Raw genomic sequence first — 18,494 nt, forward strand, 5'->3', positions numbered from 1 at the left:
ACTGTTATACTTTGCATGATGGAGAAATTAATTAGAAGTTTAGAAATGCAGATACTAAAAAATGTGTCCTTTGAGATTGACCAATTTATTGATGGAGTTTCGAGTTGGAATGAAAATCAGCTGGTTTAGATCAGTGGCCGATTTATCAGGGTATCATTAATCAAAATAATTGCACTGATTGCATGTCTTTCTGCTGTTGATAAATCAGAGCGCATAGTGAAAATCCATGCTGGCACAAAATAAAAATACAAGTACCATTCAGAATGACTGCCACAACAAGAAATTATTATGACCAAGAAGAGAGATGCTTTCTGTTTGACATCTCCTTCATTTCATTTTAAAAGTGTAAAAATGACAATGGGTGTTTGAGTAAAACCACCTCGGTAAAAAAACTGGAAGCTTACTATTTACAGTGATTTACTAAATTAAATACACTTTTTTTTTACTTTTTCAGTTCCAAGAAAAAAGTACAAAGACAGATGCTGCCTGTTCCATGTTAACAAACATACTAACTATAGAGTGTATGTGCAACCCTGCACTAACACATTAAAGTGTCGGACTTTGTTTAAAGCACTTTGTTTTTACCCTTTCTTTTTCTGTGACTTCTAGAACAACCTAATCTAGTTTTGTCTCAGGGCTGTTGGGTTTATTTAACTTACATTGTGCATGGTTTAGCATAGCTTTTATTAAGATATTGGCTAAGCTCACACTTCAAAATCACTGAAATGGAAAGAAGTTCTGGATTTTGGTATTAAAAAAAGATGAAACTTATATTGCTGTCTCGGCTAATTTCATGTACTGTTTTCCCCATTCTATGGAAATGTGGTAGCAAGCAGTTTAATTTTCCAACAAGATGAGTCACTCAGAATCAGTGTGGCTCTGTGGAGTTGGTATGGTAGAATTATTATAGTGTGTTGTATTATTTAATGCTTTTGGTTATATATTTATATTTTTTTTATTTTCTTTTATTTGTAAAAATCTTTTCTCATAGGAAGATTCTGAAAAAGCCAAGTATGGTCATCGGTCAATCAGCCACCATCACAGGGTTTGTAACTTTATGTAGTTCTTTCTCCTTTACAACGGACTTTGGTTTCTTTAAGCTTATTCTATCATTTCCATTGTACAGGGTCATAGTGATGACATGAAGTCAGTCCGTAGTATTGGAAGCTATAGGGTTAGTATTAAATCTTCTAATTTATTTAAGCTTTGTTTAAATTTCTTACAAGCTACTTCTAGCTATGTTGTAGATAAATTTGGCAGTTGATAAGGAGGTTGAACACAGTGACTTTCCCCATGGGATATAAGACATTTCACATAAATAGCTCAGTTGTTTTTAATGAATTGCATGTGTAGAGTTGCAGCTTTACTGAGTTTTCGGAGCCAACCAAACAAAACACAGCACAGGAAATTATACCCCACTGAGGAAACAGTAATGTAGAGTTGGAATTATGAGCTTTTTCCATCAAAACTCTCCCATCATGCCAGTTAGCATAGGAGCATCAAATGTGGTCAGAATTTCATAAGTGTTTTACTGATCTATTTAAGTCTACAAGAAATTTTTAAGATGTTGTGATGAAGGGGATAAAAAAGTTTTAGTACAGTAAAATGTCATTGTTTGATAGAGATAAAGTTGCATAATAGCAATTTTTGTTTTAATTATGGGCACATTTTTTAAACCTCTTTCAGTCATAAACTTTTACCCTTTATAAACGTCTTTAGTGTGGAATGCTGTGAATTGGAAAAAATCAACTGGAATTGACTTTTTTCGTATTGTTGCTGGGCATTTTCTTTGTCTGCTGCTAACTTTCTCAGGAAGGCATTTGGATCATGGTTTATTGAATTCACACACACACACACACACACACAAAAACACTTGTGTTCAAAAACTTGTAATCACCCAGATATTTTCATGTTTTTGATAGAAATTAATTTTTTTAATAAAGAAACAATTAAATTGATTTTAAAATATAGCAAAGACATTAGTAACATTGCAAATGGCTGTTAATGCTTGAAATGACAAATATATATCTATTTACACATATAGATAGATATTAAAGTGAAAATGTATGTCTGCAAAGCAGCAGCCTCTACTTTAGTGTTCTAATGGTAAACTGTCATAGCCGTAGCTCATCCTTATTTATACTTAAATGCTAAATGGTTATTATAGAAACCTTTATAATTGTGCTGGCACAATTGAAACCTGTTTTTCTGTTCAGTGAAGTAAGCAAATTGTCTTAGCCGTGTGTTGCAAGATACAGCCATTCCTAAATTTCAGTTCTGAGTATAGAAATGGTCAAAACAAAACCGCTTTTTCAGGAATCGCGTCTGTCTGGTTGTCTAAATGAAAGTTATTTCATATGACATATTGCCAAGAAACTGAAGATATCATACAAAGGTGTCCAGCATTGTCTTGTAAGAAGAGGGAACATTGGATCTAACCAGTACAGAAAAAGAAGTTCAAGGCCCAAATACATAACTACACAGGAGGACAAGTGTGTCACATTTTGTACTTTGAGAAAAAGATGCCTTACATATCCTCAATTGGTGGCTTTATTGTATACATTTGAAATACCAGTATTATCTCCAGCAAAGAAAGCATGACTGGTGTCTGGAAAAGTCAAGAATGGCACCTTGCTAAAAAAAAAAAAAAAAAAAAAAAAAAAAAGAAGATACCAATTTCTATTTTAAAAAAAAAATGAAACTTTCTCAGTGATTCCAAACTTTTGAACACTAGTATATGATACATATCCAGCTAGCTATCTCTATTCTCCGTTTCTTTCTTCTCTGTCTCTAATGTGTATGTGTTTGTGTGCACAAAAGTTAATATCCATAATCAAAGTATCATTGCTAACATTTTCTCAGTGAGTTTGATTATTTTCTGTTGAGTGATTAAAGAACATTTCCCTCAGTTCTTTGTCCTTCGTAGCTGTAGAGCCACTTTGATAGATAAAATACTTCTCTTCAACTTTGTTTAATTCACTTAATTTTGATCTTTTCACCCCCGTACTGCAAGCTTCATAGTGAAACTGTTTCACAAAATCCAAAGACCATGCATAACTGTAGTACTGAAGTAATATGCAATTTAATTACAATATTTAACATGACAGAAGTTAGCCTTTATTACACCATAGTTTACATTTATTTGTACTGTAGTGGAAATGGGACGCTTTGTATTTTTGTAGTATTATATTGTACCGTTGGTGCAGAGCACCTTAATGACTGGATTCCCTGCTCTTTACGTTACCATTTAACCAAAGAAAATTGATGTATCTTAATTAAAAAAGAAAATCTTCATTACTTGTGTGAAAATATGTTTTAGATACATGTACTTTTTGTATTGTAGATGGAAAATTAGCTTTCCTTGGCCACAAAACCAATATAATGACATACGATATAACCTTTTTTTTATATCTTAATGTATTTAACCACATGCACTTTCTTTTGCGAATTTCAGCATTTGTAGTTATAAAATTGCTAACTATTTTAATTTCCTTTCGAAGCACTCCTCCTCTTCTTTGTTAGATGTGGGTGGGTCCCACAAGAGCAGAGCCAGCACACCACGGAGAAGAGACCATGTGGTGCGTGATAAAGGTTTTAGCATGCTATCTGTTTGTAAGCATTGATGTGATTCCAATTCCCTCAGTGTACATAGTAACTTTATGTGATGCTTTTATGAAGGTTTATGTCTGAAGTTGATCAGTGTCACCAATATGAAAATTTCTACTTCCGGGCATTTTTTTTCTGTCACAGCAGTTAAATATTCACACAGCTCTAAATGGCTGCAAGTCTTATTTGTCAGTATTTTTTCACAATATCCCTTATGGATTACTTGGTCATCTTGAAAGCACAAAGCAAAAAATTTAACTATTTTGCAACATAATGTTGTAAATAAAATGTCTTTTATAGTTTAGCATAACCAAATAGAATGGGTTTATGTTTTTTGTTTACTAAATTTCTGTACTTTAAGTTTGGATAGTAGTAAGTAGATGCATTTTATTTTGTGCTTTATTTTCCTTTTAAATATACTCTAAGTATAGAAGAATTTGAAAATTAAGGATATTTAAATAACATAAAATGATTAATGACATTTAAGTGATAAATCTTGTATTCATTTTTCAAATTTCAATTCTTCATTAGTTATTGCAAATATTCACAAAGAAAGAGACCAATGCATAATTAAATAAATCTAAAAATGCTCTATTTTTAGCTACAGTAAATGGTTATCCTTATAAGAGACAAAATCCATGCTACCCATTCCATTATTTTATTTAACATGCTTGTATACTAGGGGTGCTATTAGCTGTGATTATAGATTTTTTCACATAGAGTAGTTGAGCTGCACACACCAGGCACACCTTTGTTAGTCATCCTTTGTTAAATGCTTTTTTAAAGACACCAACTGTATGCAACTTTTCTTTAATCTCCCTAAATCTCTTAGAAGTTTAGATATTTGGAGATACAAAAATTGTTTTTTCACAACCATATATAAAACCTTTTTTGTGGTTGGAATATTTTAATCTGAACCATGTATTTCAGTTTAATAATTTTATGATGATATTAATATTCTCACACTGTCTCAATATTTGCCTTTGTATGAGTGTGGGTCCTGTGATGGACTGGTATGCTATCAAAGGCATTTTTATGCTTTGTGCATAAAGTTGCACTAATTTCCTCATCAACACAACCTCGATTAGATTAAACAGGTTTGAGAATATTTTATATTGGATTCTTGGTTAATAACTAATTTCAAGTAAAACTGCTACATATTTACTATAGAAAGATAACCTTGTGGTGAACAGATCAGTCTGTGAAATTTGGAACCATTTGAATTCCAAAACAATCTTTATTTTGTAAAATGTAGTACCTGTTTATATTTCTTAAAATGTATTTTATTTTTTTTCTTCTTTATTTTTATTCATTTTGACATTTTTTCAATTTCTTATAGTGTGACAGCTTAAGGGAGAAATCTTCCTTGAAACACTCAAGATCATCTGTATGTAATAATTAAAAAGAACATAACTTACGGATTCCTGTTTGTAAACTGACAAGCATGACTTTTCTTTGCTGTGATACATTTCATTTCTATTAACACTAAAAAATAAACATGCACTTTGGAAACTTAAACCATTTTTCATGTGATTAATATTTGCTAATTGTATAAAATGTGAGAAACGGTTACATTTTGAGATATGACAATTGATAGTTTTTACATTATTATTTATACAACATATTTGAACATGTTTTTAAAATTATTTCAATTGAAGTTTAAAAAGTTAATGCCTATACAGGTTGGTCTTGTATTATGGTGGTTTTAATTCACAACAACCCATAGATATGAACAAGCACATAAAATATAACATTTTTTATTTCCAAATGAGTTTCAATAAATTCTTAACAAATGACATTGGTTTTTACTTACAAAGCAAAGTAGTTTTGAAATTGATAAATATGTAGCAGACATTACTAAACCCGAGGTCTAGTACAGTACTGTTTTCAATTATTTTCCTTTCGTTCCTGTATCCTATAATTGTCAGTTAGTAGAGAATTTTCATGTAAACAGTATGTATTTTTTAGAATAATATTGCTTAATTGTTGGGTTAGTGACAGAGATAAATTAGCCAGGGGTACTGGATTTACTCATTACTCAGTGGGTGGTACATGGTTATAATACAAATTAAACCTACAATATTTTCAGTTCACAACAAATAAATCAGAGAGTGCATATACAACACACTATAGCTAAAAGAACTCCATTTCCTACAAAGCAATGCCACAGGTTACTACTCTTACTTTGAAAGATTAAAACCAAGAGGTTGAATCTATCAGATACACATAAGGCGCTTATTTTTTTAGTTTTTACTCAAAATTGATTGACAAATGTTTACAAGAATGGGACTAATTTGTTACCTGAGATATTGGCAAAAAATTATATCACGATATTTTCTGGGACTTTAACGATAATGATAATTAGATATTTTGCATCCTTTAAAAATGTGTTTGTGAAAGTCTTTTTGATCTATCTTGGTTTAGGATATTAATTGTAGCTTACTAATGAGATTAATGGAAACACCAGTTGAGGAAAACAGTGTTATTTATCGACTTAAAACTGAAGTAAAAGAGCACAAAATCATTAAAATCATCAGTCAAAGTATTACAGAGATCAAGCAGTACAAGTATGAGTAAACCATTTCAACGTGGCATACAGAATTTACACAAAAAAACTGTTGTCATGAGAGTATTTTAAACAGACACTTACCCTTAATGTCAACAAGATTTGATTACAAAGGGAATAAAATAATAATTAAAAGCATGAACATTATAGTCTGGATTAACCTAAACTGCTCCTTTGAAAAGTGAATTGTGCAGCACACAAGCAAGAATAAAATACTGTACTATAATGTAAAAATCAAAGGTTCTGTCATACTACACAGAATAAAAAAGTTATAGCATTTGTAAACAAGTTCTGTCATATATTGCACAAAGATGAAAAAAAAACAAAAAAAAACGAACCTATAACATTTTTAAACAGATTTTTAAACAAATTACTAACTTCACTTTCTGTCCAGTATTGCACAAAGATATCTGAGAAAAATAAAAAGTCTCCTGAGGAAACTTCAAGGTGTGTGACAGAAACACCAGTTTTTCCATAGCATCTGACTTCAGAGCAGCATTGTTACATGTTACATTTTATCTGGTGCTGAAAGCCCACTCAGAAGGGCTGCTTGAGGCAGGGATGCACAGGTACTTTTTTGCAAGTTTCCCTAAAATGGGAATACTTCTTGTGTTTTCCTCCACTAAAGTAGATTTACATCACTCTCCACCTCCGCTATCATTAAGTAGCTCTTGGTTTATTTTTAAATGGCAGTGAGCAGAGACTTACCTTCTTTGAATTCCTGAGTTTTTTCTATTCAGATGTCTAAATACTTTTTATTATTTCCTTTTTTTGTTCCCTCCCTTCTGTCACCACCTGCTCCCAACTTCTACAGACAATGGGTGAGATGAAGCAGGTGAGGGCCTGATGTAGGGCTGTCTTCCCCTATAGCTATGGGTTCTGTTGTAGCTGCTGTTACAATGGCCTCGATCCTGTCATTTTTATTGTAGTGTTTTTTGTTTAAAAGAACTGTTAACATGTTGTTACATCATTACAGTTTGTGAGCTTTGACCCTGGTTAACACCTAAGTGTTAAACAGAAGACAGCAGAAAGAAACTCATTCTACAGTTTATAATAACTTAATATTTTGGAGCTTACCTGGCATGTTATGAACCAATCATTTCCGAAGGAAAATGACAAAGTACTTTGGCAAATTGAGTAAATCTCCCTACAGCTGCAAACAGGATGGAATGGGGCAACAAACTCTGAGCTGCCCACATCTATCTATGCAAATGCACATAATGTTACTTGGGCGGGTCTGAAATCCTAACCCAACTGTGTATGTGCACGCCCCTCTGAGCTCTGCACCTTGCTCACCTGAGCTCCATCTCCGCCTTATCCCGCGACCTGCAGCAAGAACTTTCTCCGCTTATGCATTTGCTTTGCGTATACTCTGCAGTCTGTCTTGTTAGGTTACATAAGACAGTGAATGCATGAACTGTCAAGGCGTGTTTTTAATTGTTTTTTTGGAGTGAGTGAGTGACATACTCAATAATTTCAGCTTGCACATTGTTAAAACAACAATTAAGATATCATAGACGATACATATTGGACACTTCTACACGAGACCCACTTAAAGTAATGAAATGAAAAGTTAGAATGCTAATAATTTTTTTTTATGCTTGAAACATTACAAAAAATATATAATATTACTTATTGAATAACTCGCATCTCATCAACAAAAATACAGTGCATCCAGAAAGTATTCACAGCGCATCACTTTTTCCACATTTTGTTATGTTACAGCCTTATTCCAAAATGGATTAAATTCATTTTTTTCCTCAGAATTCTACACACAACACTCCATAATAACAACGTTAAAAAAGTTTACTTGAGGTTTTTGCAAATTTATTAAAAATAAAAAAAACTGAGAAATCACATGTACATAAGTATTCACAGCCTTTGCTCAATACTTTGTCGATGCACCTTTGGCAGCAATTACAGCCTCAAGTCTTTTTGAATATGATGCCACAAGCTTGGCATACCTATCCTTGGCCAGTTTCGCCCATTCCTCTTTGCAGCACCTCTCAAACTCCATCAGGTTGGATGGGAAGCGTCGGTGCACAGCCATTTTAAGATCTCTCCGTTGATGTTCAATCAGATTCAAGTCTGGGCTCTGGATGGGCCACTCAAGGACATTCACAGAGTTGTCCTGAAGCCACTCCTTTGATATCTTGGCTGTGTGCTTAGGGTCATTGTCCTGCTGAAAGATGAACCGTCGCCCCAGTGTGAGGTCAAGAGCGCTCTGGAGCAGGTTTTCATCCGGGATGTCTCTGTACATTGCTGCAGTCATCTTTCCCTTTATCCTGACTAGTCTCCCAGTCCCTGTCGCTGAAAAACATCCCCACAGCATGATGCTGCCACCACCATTCTTCACTGTAGGGATGGTATTGGCCTGGTGATGAGCGGTGCCTGGTTTCCTCCAAACATGACGCCTGGCATTCACACCAAAGAGTTCAATCTTTGTCTCATCAGACCAGAGAATTTTCTTTCTCATGGTCTAAGAGTCCTTCAGGTGCCTTTTGGCAAACTCCAGGCGGGCTGCCATGTGCCTTTTACTAAGGAGTGGCTTCCGTCTGGCCACTCTACTATACAGGCCTGATTGGTGGATTGCTGCAGAGATGGTTGTCCTTCTGGAAGGTTCTCCTCTCTCCACAGAGGACCTCTGGAGCTCTGACAGAGTGAACATCGGGTTCTTGGTCATCTCCCTGACTAAGGCCCTTCTCCCCCGATCGCTCAGTTTAGATGGCCAGCCAGCTCTAGGAAGAGTCCTGGTGGTTTCAAACTTCTTCCACTTACGGATGATGGAGGCCACTGTGCTCATTGGGACCTTCAAAGCAGCAGAAATTTTTCTGTAACCTTCCCCAGATTTGTGCCTCGAGACAATCCTGTCTCGGAGGTCTACAGACAATTCCTTTGACTTCATGCTTGGTTTGTGCTCTGACATGAATTGTCAACTGTGGGACCTTATATATACAGGTGTGTGCCTTTCCAGATCATGTCCAATCAACTGAATTTACCACAGGTGGACTCCAATTAAGCTGCAGAAGCATCTCAAGGATGATCAGGGGAAACAGGATGCACCTGAGCTCAATTTTGAGCTTCATGGCAAAGGCTGTGAATACTTATGTACTTGTGATTTTTCAGTTTTTTTATTTTTAATAAATTTGCAAAAACCTCAAACTTTTTTCACGTTGTCATTATGGGGTGTTGTGTGTAGAATTCTGAGGAAAAAAATGCTTTTAATCAATTTTGGAATAAGGCTGTAACATAAAACATGGAAAAAGTGATGCATTGTGAATACTTTCCGGATGCACTGTATAATTTCCTGTTTAGTTAAAAAGCAGAAATCTGGCAGGAAAATACGTCTAGGTTAGTAGTATCTGCTAAGAAAGGACATTATGGTATATCAGTATTTAAGAGTAAACCTCCACCGCAAAAAAAGAAATGAAATACCCCAAAAACCACAAAAAGGCTTCAGCGGATTTGATTGAAATTTGGTAATGTTACAGAAAAAAGAAAATTAGCTAACACATTTTTGTATTTGTTAATAAATTTATTTTTTCATTTTTATTAAAATGCTTTGTATATGCTCTAGGCTGCATGGAGAACGGGCCTTATGCAAGTGCAGCACGTGGCAAAAGTGTTTGACAGCCCACATTAATAGCACTGCTAGCCAAAAGGGTGGATGGAATGACTGAAGATCAGACACTGTACTAGACCTGAAAAGACACACAATTACTTTGTGAATTGGAAAGAAAATGTTTAGCAAAGCTGTTTAGTTAGCAGGCATTGTTTTCTGGTGTTGACTACTGGCTCTTACCATGGTTAACCATTCCATTTTGATCTCTAGTCCCCGGTCGTGGTGCTGAAAACTGACCCCATTCCACCCCCGCTCTTTGATCGACGATGCTGTATACTCCAAGAGAAAATCTCGGATGGTGGTGTTTGAATTTCTAATATTGAAATTCTCTGCACTCCTTGCTCTTCAAATTAATACATCAGTGTCACACATAGGATATCGATACTTATGTATATCCTTTTAAAGCACTGCTTTGCCTATACCGTACATTTACTGTATATCTACAGACTTTAACAGGGAACTACATACAGCTGACGAAAACAAAAAAGAAACACTGTACTTGTGTAAATTACATAAACAAATGAACATCGTAAACAATTATGATAACGGGTAAACCTGCACTGCTGCATTACAAGATTTAATTATAAGACTTGGGTCATTAGTGTGGGACTAAAGTTAGTGTTGAGACAGATGGCTGGTTGGCAAGAGATAAACTAATTTTGCCATCCAGAAACATTGAGGGGTAGAAACCTCTTGGAGAGACTGCACAAACTGTCAATGGCCAGACTCGAAAAAAGGCATGAACGGCATTGAGCTCAGAAGCTGTTTAGAATGGACCATAACAGGAGGATCATTTAGCAGTGGGCTTCTCAGATTGAGCTTTCTCCAAAAGGCAGGTATAGTCCAAGCCCGGAACATCGGAATGGAGTTGACATATTAACGTTAATTTGCTCCAGAGATGAAACTGCGGAGTCGGGTGCAGAGACATTTGTGGTATGCTCTGGGTCCAGGACACTAGAGCAGTTTGCTTAGAAGTTTGTGGTGTGCTCCTGGATCGTTACAACATAGTGGGATTCATGCACCTGGCCTGGAATCGAACGCTAGAGCGGGTTACAGAAACATTTGTGTCGTGCTCTGAGGGTGAAACGTTGAAGCTTTTAAGTAATAATCTTCATTCCCCTTCATGGGAAATAACAACTTGATGTAAATAGTTCTGAGCCCATCACAGTTTTTCCACTGATTTGATTTATAATACATGGACCATTGTCTCAAACTAAATAAATCTTTACACTATGTTTTATTTCCTTTGCCCCTCTATATGTACTGGTTCTTTGCAGTATATACTGATATTTCACATTATTTCTAATCATTACCCGTTTTATTTTACAATAATATACTTTTGAAATGAATTTGTGTTTTGCAACAGCTATTAACAAAAGCCAGGTCATCAGAAAAAAGCAGGAGTTGATCTAATGGCAACATTCATCACGTGTAATTTTATTTTGCATGTTCAAAAGTAAGCAGTATCAGTGATCTAATATTATTATTTGACTAATGCCTTAATCCAAGGCGACTTACAACATTGGAGAAACAGTTGGTTACTTTTCTTTTGTTTTTCCAATCGGAGCACAGGCATGTGAAATGACTTGCTCATGGTCGCACAGTGTTAGCGTGATTTAGCAGCACTTAGTTACATAGAACTTGTGATACTTCTGATTCTGATTAACCAATAGCACTATACTATAACTAATGCCTTATGAAATTTCCTAAGCGAAGCTGGCTAACATAACTAATCTCATAAGTCTCAAAAGTCTCAAATTATGTTACAATGAGTTTACTATGCAGACTACAAATGAAATTGTCTATCATGTTAATAAACTGTATACATTAACCTCTGTTTTGTTTAATTTCTTTATACAGAATGTAGCTGTTAAGCTTTGCAATGCATGGTTTGACCAAAGGACTTACACCTTTTTATAGACTTTTAATGTTAGCTGTAAAGAAAAGGTCCTTTTTGGTGACGTCTTTTTGATTGTGGCTGATTTACACATTTTTGATTCCTGGTCTAGAGGCATTAAAAATGCTATTTTCTTTTTTTAATACTAACAGTATGTGTGTGTTTCTGCTTGTGTAATTGAATGTGAAAGAGATGCGCTTTTTCTAAGCATTTCACTATTCCCTTTTTTGCTCGCAGAGCTCAGCACACAGTGATATTTATGGCCTTAAGATGACACCTGTTTCCAGTAACTCCAGGAAAGACCTTTTGGTCAGTTTTGTTGCCTTCCATCTATGTTTTGACATAATAGTTGTACTTGAAGAACAATTTTGAACTGCAGTAGCATATTCGGATTTTCTTTTTCAAAAATGAATCATTACATTTTACGAGGAAGATGTAGTCTTACTTTGAATTTATAATCGTGTTGTTTAGTTTTTGTGTTGTTTTTACATATTGTCATGGACGTCAGAGATAAATAATGGTACATACAACTTCATTTTGCTTAGTCTGTGGGTTTTTAAGTATGAGCAATATCATCACTTGGGCATATATTAAGTTTACATCTGTGTTGCACAATGACGTTTGCACAAATTTAAATGGAGCATTAGTTTTAATAATTTTTATGCATCTCATGTATTTTATAACTCACTGTCTAAGTTTTTCTGTCTTTACATTGCATATAGTTTATAACTCAAATGCATTTTTATTAAAGTCATATAGTTTCTTGCGGAAAAGTTCATTGCCTATTTGGTGTAGCACTTGGATTGTATTTAGTTTTCAATTGTGTGTTTAGTTTTTTAGTGTATTTAGTTTTATTTTGATTTAATGTTATTAGTTTTTTTATAATGTAGTAATCTTGTAAATAATTAAATATATTGGAACCAGATGATGATGATGGATAGTGTGCATGGAATGGTGTGCCCTTTTAATTTTGCTGTTATCAGCTTCTGGATTTTTCCCTCCGTTTTAGAAAAATAAGAAGTGATTGTAGTACATTTTCTTCATACAAGCAGATTTTATGCCAATATATGGTCATATTATTTTTAATATTAACGTATTTCCTTAAAGAAGGGAAATATGTTTGTCATTGCAAAGAGTCTGGAGATTGTTAACTTCTTTTTTTCTTTAGTGCATTTAATAGTGTACATGTGGCAACTTTCATTCAAACATTTCATGATTTCATGATAACTTCTTAGTTTGAGTTTATGCTAAAGCATTTTAGGAAATGCTTTTGTTATGTAAATATCCTCTCAGGAGTCTTCATCTGAAGTGTCTAGCATTAGTGTATTACTTGATGATTGAAGATCTACATCCACAATACTGACAGTTTCAGTGAAAGGGACAGTTTATGTTTCAAAGTGTATTTTATGTTGTGTGTAGAGACACTGAAATAAATAAATGAAGAAATAAATGCAGAAGGAAGAAAGCTATAAAATGCATGTATCCTGAGACAGTTATTGATATAATTTTTTATTTGTCACATTTTATAGTACTTCTATTTGCCTATGCGTATGTATGTATTTATATTTGTCTGAAATATTCCTTCCTCCTTTATTAGTTAAAAGTAAGTCTAAAGTATGGTGTCGTTCCTTAATAATAAGTAAAGTATTTTGCATCTATATTTTTGTGTTTATTTTTAAATACTTCAGTAGTCATTTATTTTGCACCTTGTGTATGTTAGAATTATTCTTGTACATCTGTCATTATTAATTTTATTCATCACTGTAACCTCTTTCAGTGTTTCTTAAAATTTTGATTTTACTTTTATTTTTCACAGAGTGGGTTTTACCATGATCACAGAAACTACAGCAGCCTAAAACATACAAAACAACTTTCTTCCTTCCATTCTTTGGTTTGTCTTGCCATTCCTTTTTCAAATATGTTCTTTTATTTGCTTTTCTAATTTTCAACAGAAAAAAATTACAGTTAAACTTCTCTAATGGAATGCTCAGTACCAGTAATGTAAAACTGAATGTCACCTTTTGTTTGATCTGTTTGTTTTCTGTGACAACTGGCTGATAATATTGTAGTATAATCAATAGGAGGTTGGGTATTTAAATTTGTGTTTTTGGTACACCACTTAAATCCTATATATCTGTGGAGTTTTCTTTTAATAACTGTATGACATTATCCACAATATTAACCAGATAAGTTACTACAGAATGTGTGATATGCTGTTGGGGTGAGATGTGGTAAAACTGTCACATATTTCTTTTTAACCATGCTCTGATGGATTTGAAATGTAAGCAACAGAATATTGAGAAAGGATGCTCATAAAATTAAGCATTAGCTGGTGATGTGCCCAAAATAGGAGGAGAAGGAACAACATTAATGAATGGTGCTTGAAGGGTGCGGTTTGTGTGAAGGTGCATAGGGAGGGATTTTTATCATAAACATCTGAGTGTACACAAAATTAGGATTTGGTGCCAGTTAAGAGGGGATCATGCAAAAATATAATGGATTGGAGTAAATTAGTATATGCAGCAGAAATTTGGTAGAAAGAGTTGTTAGTCACTACAGCCTGGTTTGCTGTGCATAATTAGAAGTTTTAAATTGGTATTGCATTACACATGTAAGAAGACACAAGAAAAATGAGCCTGTTGTAAAATGAATAATCACTGAGAAAAATGTTGATTGGCAGTTGTTGCTCACTGTCTGCTCCAAGGATAAGACATGATTTGTTTTTTTCAATGACAATGGTTCCCTTCACTTCTAAATAATACCAGTGTAACTGAGCACAGTTCAGTGATGATTTCCTTGTTTTTAAAATTATCCCCCAACATTGTGACATGCTGTCATTTGTTGTGATACTGCATTTGCTAAGTGACATTTTATTTAATAATTTAAACAGAAAACTGTCTGTTTTTACCCAAAGATGTTAATTTTGCTGCATTTCGATTCACTTCTTGAGACTGAGGACATACAGTGTGTTTAGAAAATATTCAGACCCTTCACTTTTTACACACTTTGTTGTGTTGCAGATTTAACTTTAAATGGATAAATTTGCCATTTTTGCCTATCAGTTTACACCCAATAACCCATGAAAGCATAGTGTAAACATGTTATCAGAATGGTTTAAAAATGTATTAAAAATCTAACACAGAAATCTCTAATTCATACAAGTATTCTAACAATGGCCTGGCCAATAATATCAGGCAGTAATATTTGGTCTCATAGGTTGAATTTGCACGTTTGTTACAATGCTGAAACTCTGCCAAGCAAAGCACAATTATAAGGTCTCAGTTTGTATAGCCCGTCCACTTCAATGATATCCATATTGATGGTAACGAATTAAGTGTTGACAGATTTCATCATGTGCTTTAAACTGTTAAACTTCACCCATTGTCCCTAGGAATGACAAAGAGAGAAATTTTTACATAGGATACAAAAAGTCATTCATTTACTTAACGTTTTACTTGAAGTTCACAGTTTACCAGTTAAAATGTTGTATTCCATGCTTTTCGATGTTTCCCTATTGTCTAAAGCTTTGCCAAAATGGCTACAGCACAGTCTGCATCAACTAAGATTGTCTTTGTTTCATGGGTCAGTCCATTATCCAATTAAAAAAAGCAGAATTTTTGCTTTCTAATACCTGCATATTTGGCAATGTGTGTTTCAGCAGTTGCTTGATAGAAAGAGAGTGTCTAGATAAGCATTCACTACTTTTTTTTTATGAAATAGTTGTGCAGGTCTTTATTCTGTATGTTGGTTAAAATGTTCAATGTGTTAGCTTTCGTGAGAGCACAGGTTTGGCTTTCTCTCAAATTGTAATTGAAATCTTTTACTCTGGAAAGAGCCTGCACATGTTACTTTTGATTCTGGAGACGGTCACAATTGCTAAACAAATATGAAGCTTCCTCAAAGTGCCTTGTAGGCTATGAATTTATTTGGACCTATCAACAATGTACAGTTATTTTCTGGTATGCATCAAACAAACATATACAAAGTAGGTGTTTAGTGTTACACAGAGCTGCAACTGCATAAGAAGAAAAAACAAAGCTCAAACTATCAACAGACTTTCTAACATTTTTCAGCGAATCTAGCCGCATGGCTCAGCTCAAGAGCAAAAGCCAGATATTTTGGCTTCCAAACAGCATTTTTTTCAGGACAAATTTGTTTTTTAAATGTCAATAAAACATTCTAATAATATGACTTATAATTGGTGCCCTTATGTTCGTTATTAAAATGTCTTAGCGTATTCTCCTTTCTCCTTCCTCCTCTTTTGCGTTTGTCTTTAGAATTGGCTAATATGAGAGGTCAGTGTTAGTTTCATGACAAGTGGGGGTCTTGGAGAAATGTAACAAAGCACAAAGGTATACCAAAGTCGGCACTGTAAAAATTAACTGTGACTGTTGAACTCGTCAAGAGTTTGTTTATTACGATTGTTATAGTTCTGTTTGTATACGACGTTGTCAGTTCAGCACTCAGGCTGTAATATGACCAAGCCGTGCAAGCTTACTGTTAAGAATGCTACGTATAGTTGTACATGAGAAAAGCAATCTTGCCTCAAATCAATGGCAACCTTTTGTAGGTCTATGAACTTAATTTAAAGTTTAGGTTTACACAGTGCTTTCTTTCCGAAGTACCTGCACTCATGAATATGTCTGTATGCGTCAGTCGCTCAAATCGCCGCGCTTCGCACCGGCGAAGTACTGCTTTTAAATTTTTATTAAGAAGAAAAGAAAACCTTTTAAAATTGAGGGAAAATATACCAATAATAGTTTGTTAAGGATCTGTTTTTTTGTGAAGCTGCGTTCACTCGAGTGATCACTTCGAGCTGACTTGCTGGCTAACCATAAGCGTTACCTGGTAGGTAACCACCCATACAATCAGATTGTGAATCAGACTACGAATGGCGTGAATGTAATTATCCCGATCTACATGCTGTCAAATAAACGAACCACATGCCGTGGCGCAATTTTAGGGGCTTCGCCTCTAGCGCTGACGTCCGAGGTTCGATTCCCGTATTGGAGTGAAGTGAGTGGGTGGTTGGTTACCTACCAGGTAACGCTTATGGTTCGCCAGCAAGCCAGGTAACATCAGCCACGGTGCCTTCAGTTGTGAGAAGCAGATCATAGAATGGATGAAAATAGTTTACTGTCAAATAATGCAAATAGTGCACCTGTTTCCCCCTTATTCTTGGCTCATCAGGCGTACACACTCACTGCACTCGCTTACGGTAATCGAACGTCGGACGTCAGCGCTAGAGGGGCTTTGCAGCGGTGAAGTATTGCTTTTAAATTTTAATTAAGAAGAAAAGAAAACCTTTTTAAATTAAGTCTTAAAAAGAGGTGTAAAGATATTGACAATAAGCTACGCAAACCCACCAAGACATGCAATCGTTTAAATCAAGGCACAAGTCGAAAAACACCATCCTATAATATTAGTTAACGATTAACACATTTCTATATGTATTGAAAGCATACAATACAACTGATAATATGTTGTGCTTATTTATCTGGTGTACTGACATTTTTGCGCGTTTAACGGCTGAAATCTAACGTGGTTTGTGCCCTTCAGAATGAAAAGAGTTTGCATTTACCTTTTTAATAAAAGGCGAGCTTTTAAGCCTGAGAAATCACCCCGTAAATGCACACGTTTAATTGCACATGTGTTAATATGTATGCTTACACAGTATTAAAAGACACTCAACAAGTACACAGTATTAAAAGACTGTCAAGTACACAGTATTAAAAGACAGTCAACAATTAATGTCATTTACCTTCGTTCCCGACTTGTGCTGTAAATCTCTTCCTTGTTTTCAGTTCACGTGATTACGTAGGAGGCGTGATGACGCGATACATGACTCCGCCTCCTCCATTAGAGTATGTGGACAAAAAACAGGTTCCAGTTATGACCATTACGCATAGAATTTCGAAATGAAACCTGTAAGGAATGAGCCTGCCAAATTTCAGCCTTCTACCTACACGGGAAGTTGGAGAATTAGTGATGAGTGATTCAGTCAAACAGGTTCCAGTTATGACCATTACGCGTAGAATTTCGAAATAAAACCTGCCTAACTTTTGTAAGTAGCTGTAAGGAATGAGCCTGCCAAATTTCAGACTTCTACCTACACGGGAAGTTGGAGAATTAGTGATGAGTGAGTCAGTCAGTCAGTCAGTGAGTCAGTGAGGGCTTTGCCTTTTATTAGTATATATATATAATATATATATATATATATAAACAGTAATCAGCCATCTTTACTGCTACATATCAATATTGTTATCAGTCTAAAAAAAACATATTTGTCAGGAGAAAAGGACCTGCACTGACTGGCTAGACAGAGGGACCGAGCTGGGAAAGATGTGCAGCAGGTTAGGGTGATAAAGGATACAGATGGAAACATACTCACAAGCGAGGAGAGTGTGTTGAGCAGATGGAAAGAGTACTTTGAGAGTGATGAATGAAGAGAACGAGAGAGAGAAGAGTGTGGATGATGTGGAGATAGTGAATCAGGAAGTGCATCGGATTAGAAAGGAGGAGGTAAGGACAGCTATGAAGAGGATGAAAAATGGAAAGGCCGTTGGTCCAGATGACATACCTATGGAAGCATGGAGGTGTTTAGGAGAGATGGCAGTGGAGTTTTTAACCAGATTGTTTATTGGAATCTTGGAAAGTGAGAGGATGCCTGAGGAGTGGAGAAGAAGTGTACTGGTGCTGATATTTAAGAATAAGGGGGATGTGCAGGACTGCAGTAATTACGGGGGGATAAAATTGATGAGCCACAGCATGAAGTTATGGGAAAGAGTAGTGGAAGCTAGAAA

At 35.1% G+C, this 18,494-nt stretch overlaps 1 protein-coding gene across 26 annotated transcripts in view; it reads left to right on the forward strand.

The window, feature by feature from the left end:
* Positions 1-18,494, forward strand: part of lrrfip2 (leucine rich repeat (in FLII) interacting protein 2) — a 216,545-nt gene that overhangs the window by 114,810 nt on the left and 83,241 nt on the right. For 12 of the 26 annotated variants that reach the window (XM_028817457.2, XM_051935774.1, XM_051935780.1 and 9 more), the window contains 6 exons: positions 992-1,045; positions 1,127-1,174; positions 3,501-3,578; positions 4,946-4,993; positions 11,929-12,000; positions 13,508-13,582. The exons of 6 other annotated variants lie outside the window; for them this stretch is intronic. In XM_028817457.2, coding sequence (XP_028673290.1) covers positions 992-1,045; positions 1,127-1,174; positions 3,501-3,578; positions 4,946-4,993; positions 11,929-12,000; positions 13,508-13,582 — 375 coding nt within the window. The remainder of the gene's footprint in view (positions 1-991; positions 1,046-1,126; positions 1,175-3,500; positions 3,579-4,945; positions 4,994-11,928; positions 12,001-13,507; positions 13,583-18,494) is intronic. 8 more of the 26 variants (XM_051935786.1, XM_051935788.1, XM_051935798.1 and 5 more) reach the window with 3 other exon arrangements.

The sequence above is a fragment of the Erpetoichthys calabaricus genome, chromosome 13, assembly GCF_900747795.2.
Source record: "Erpetoichthys calabaricus chromosome 13, fErpCal1.3, whole genome shotgun sequence".
NCBI classification, from domain to species: Eukaryota; Metazoa; Chordata; class Cladistia; order Polypteriformes; family Polypteridae; genus Erpetoichthys; species Erpetoichthys calabaricus.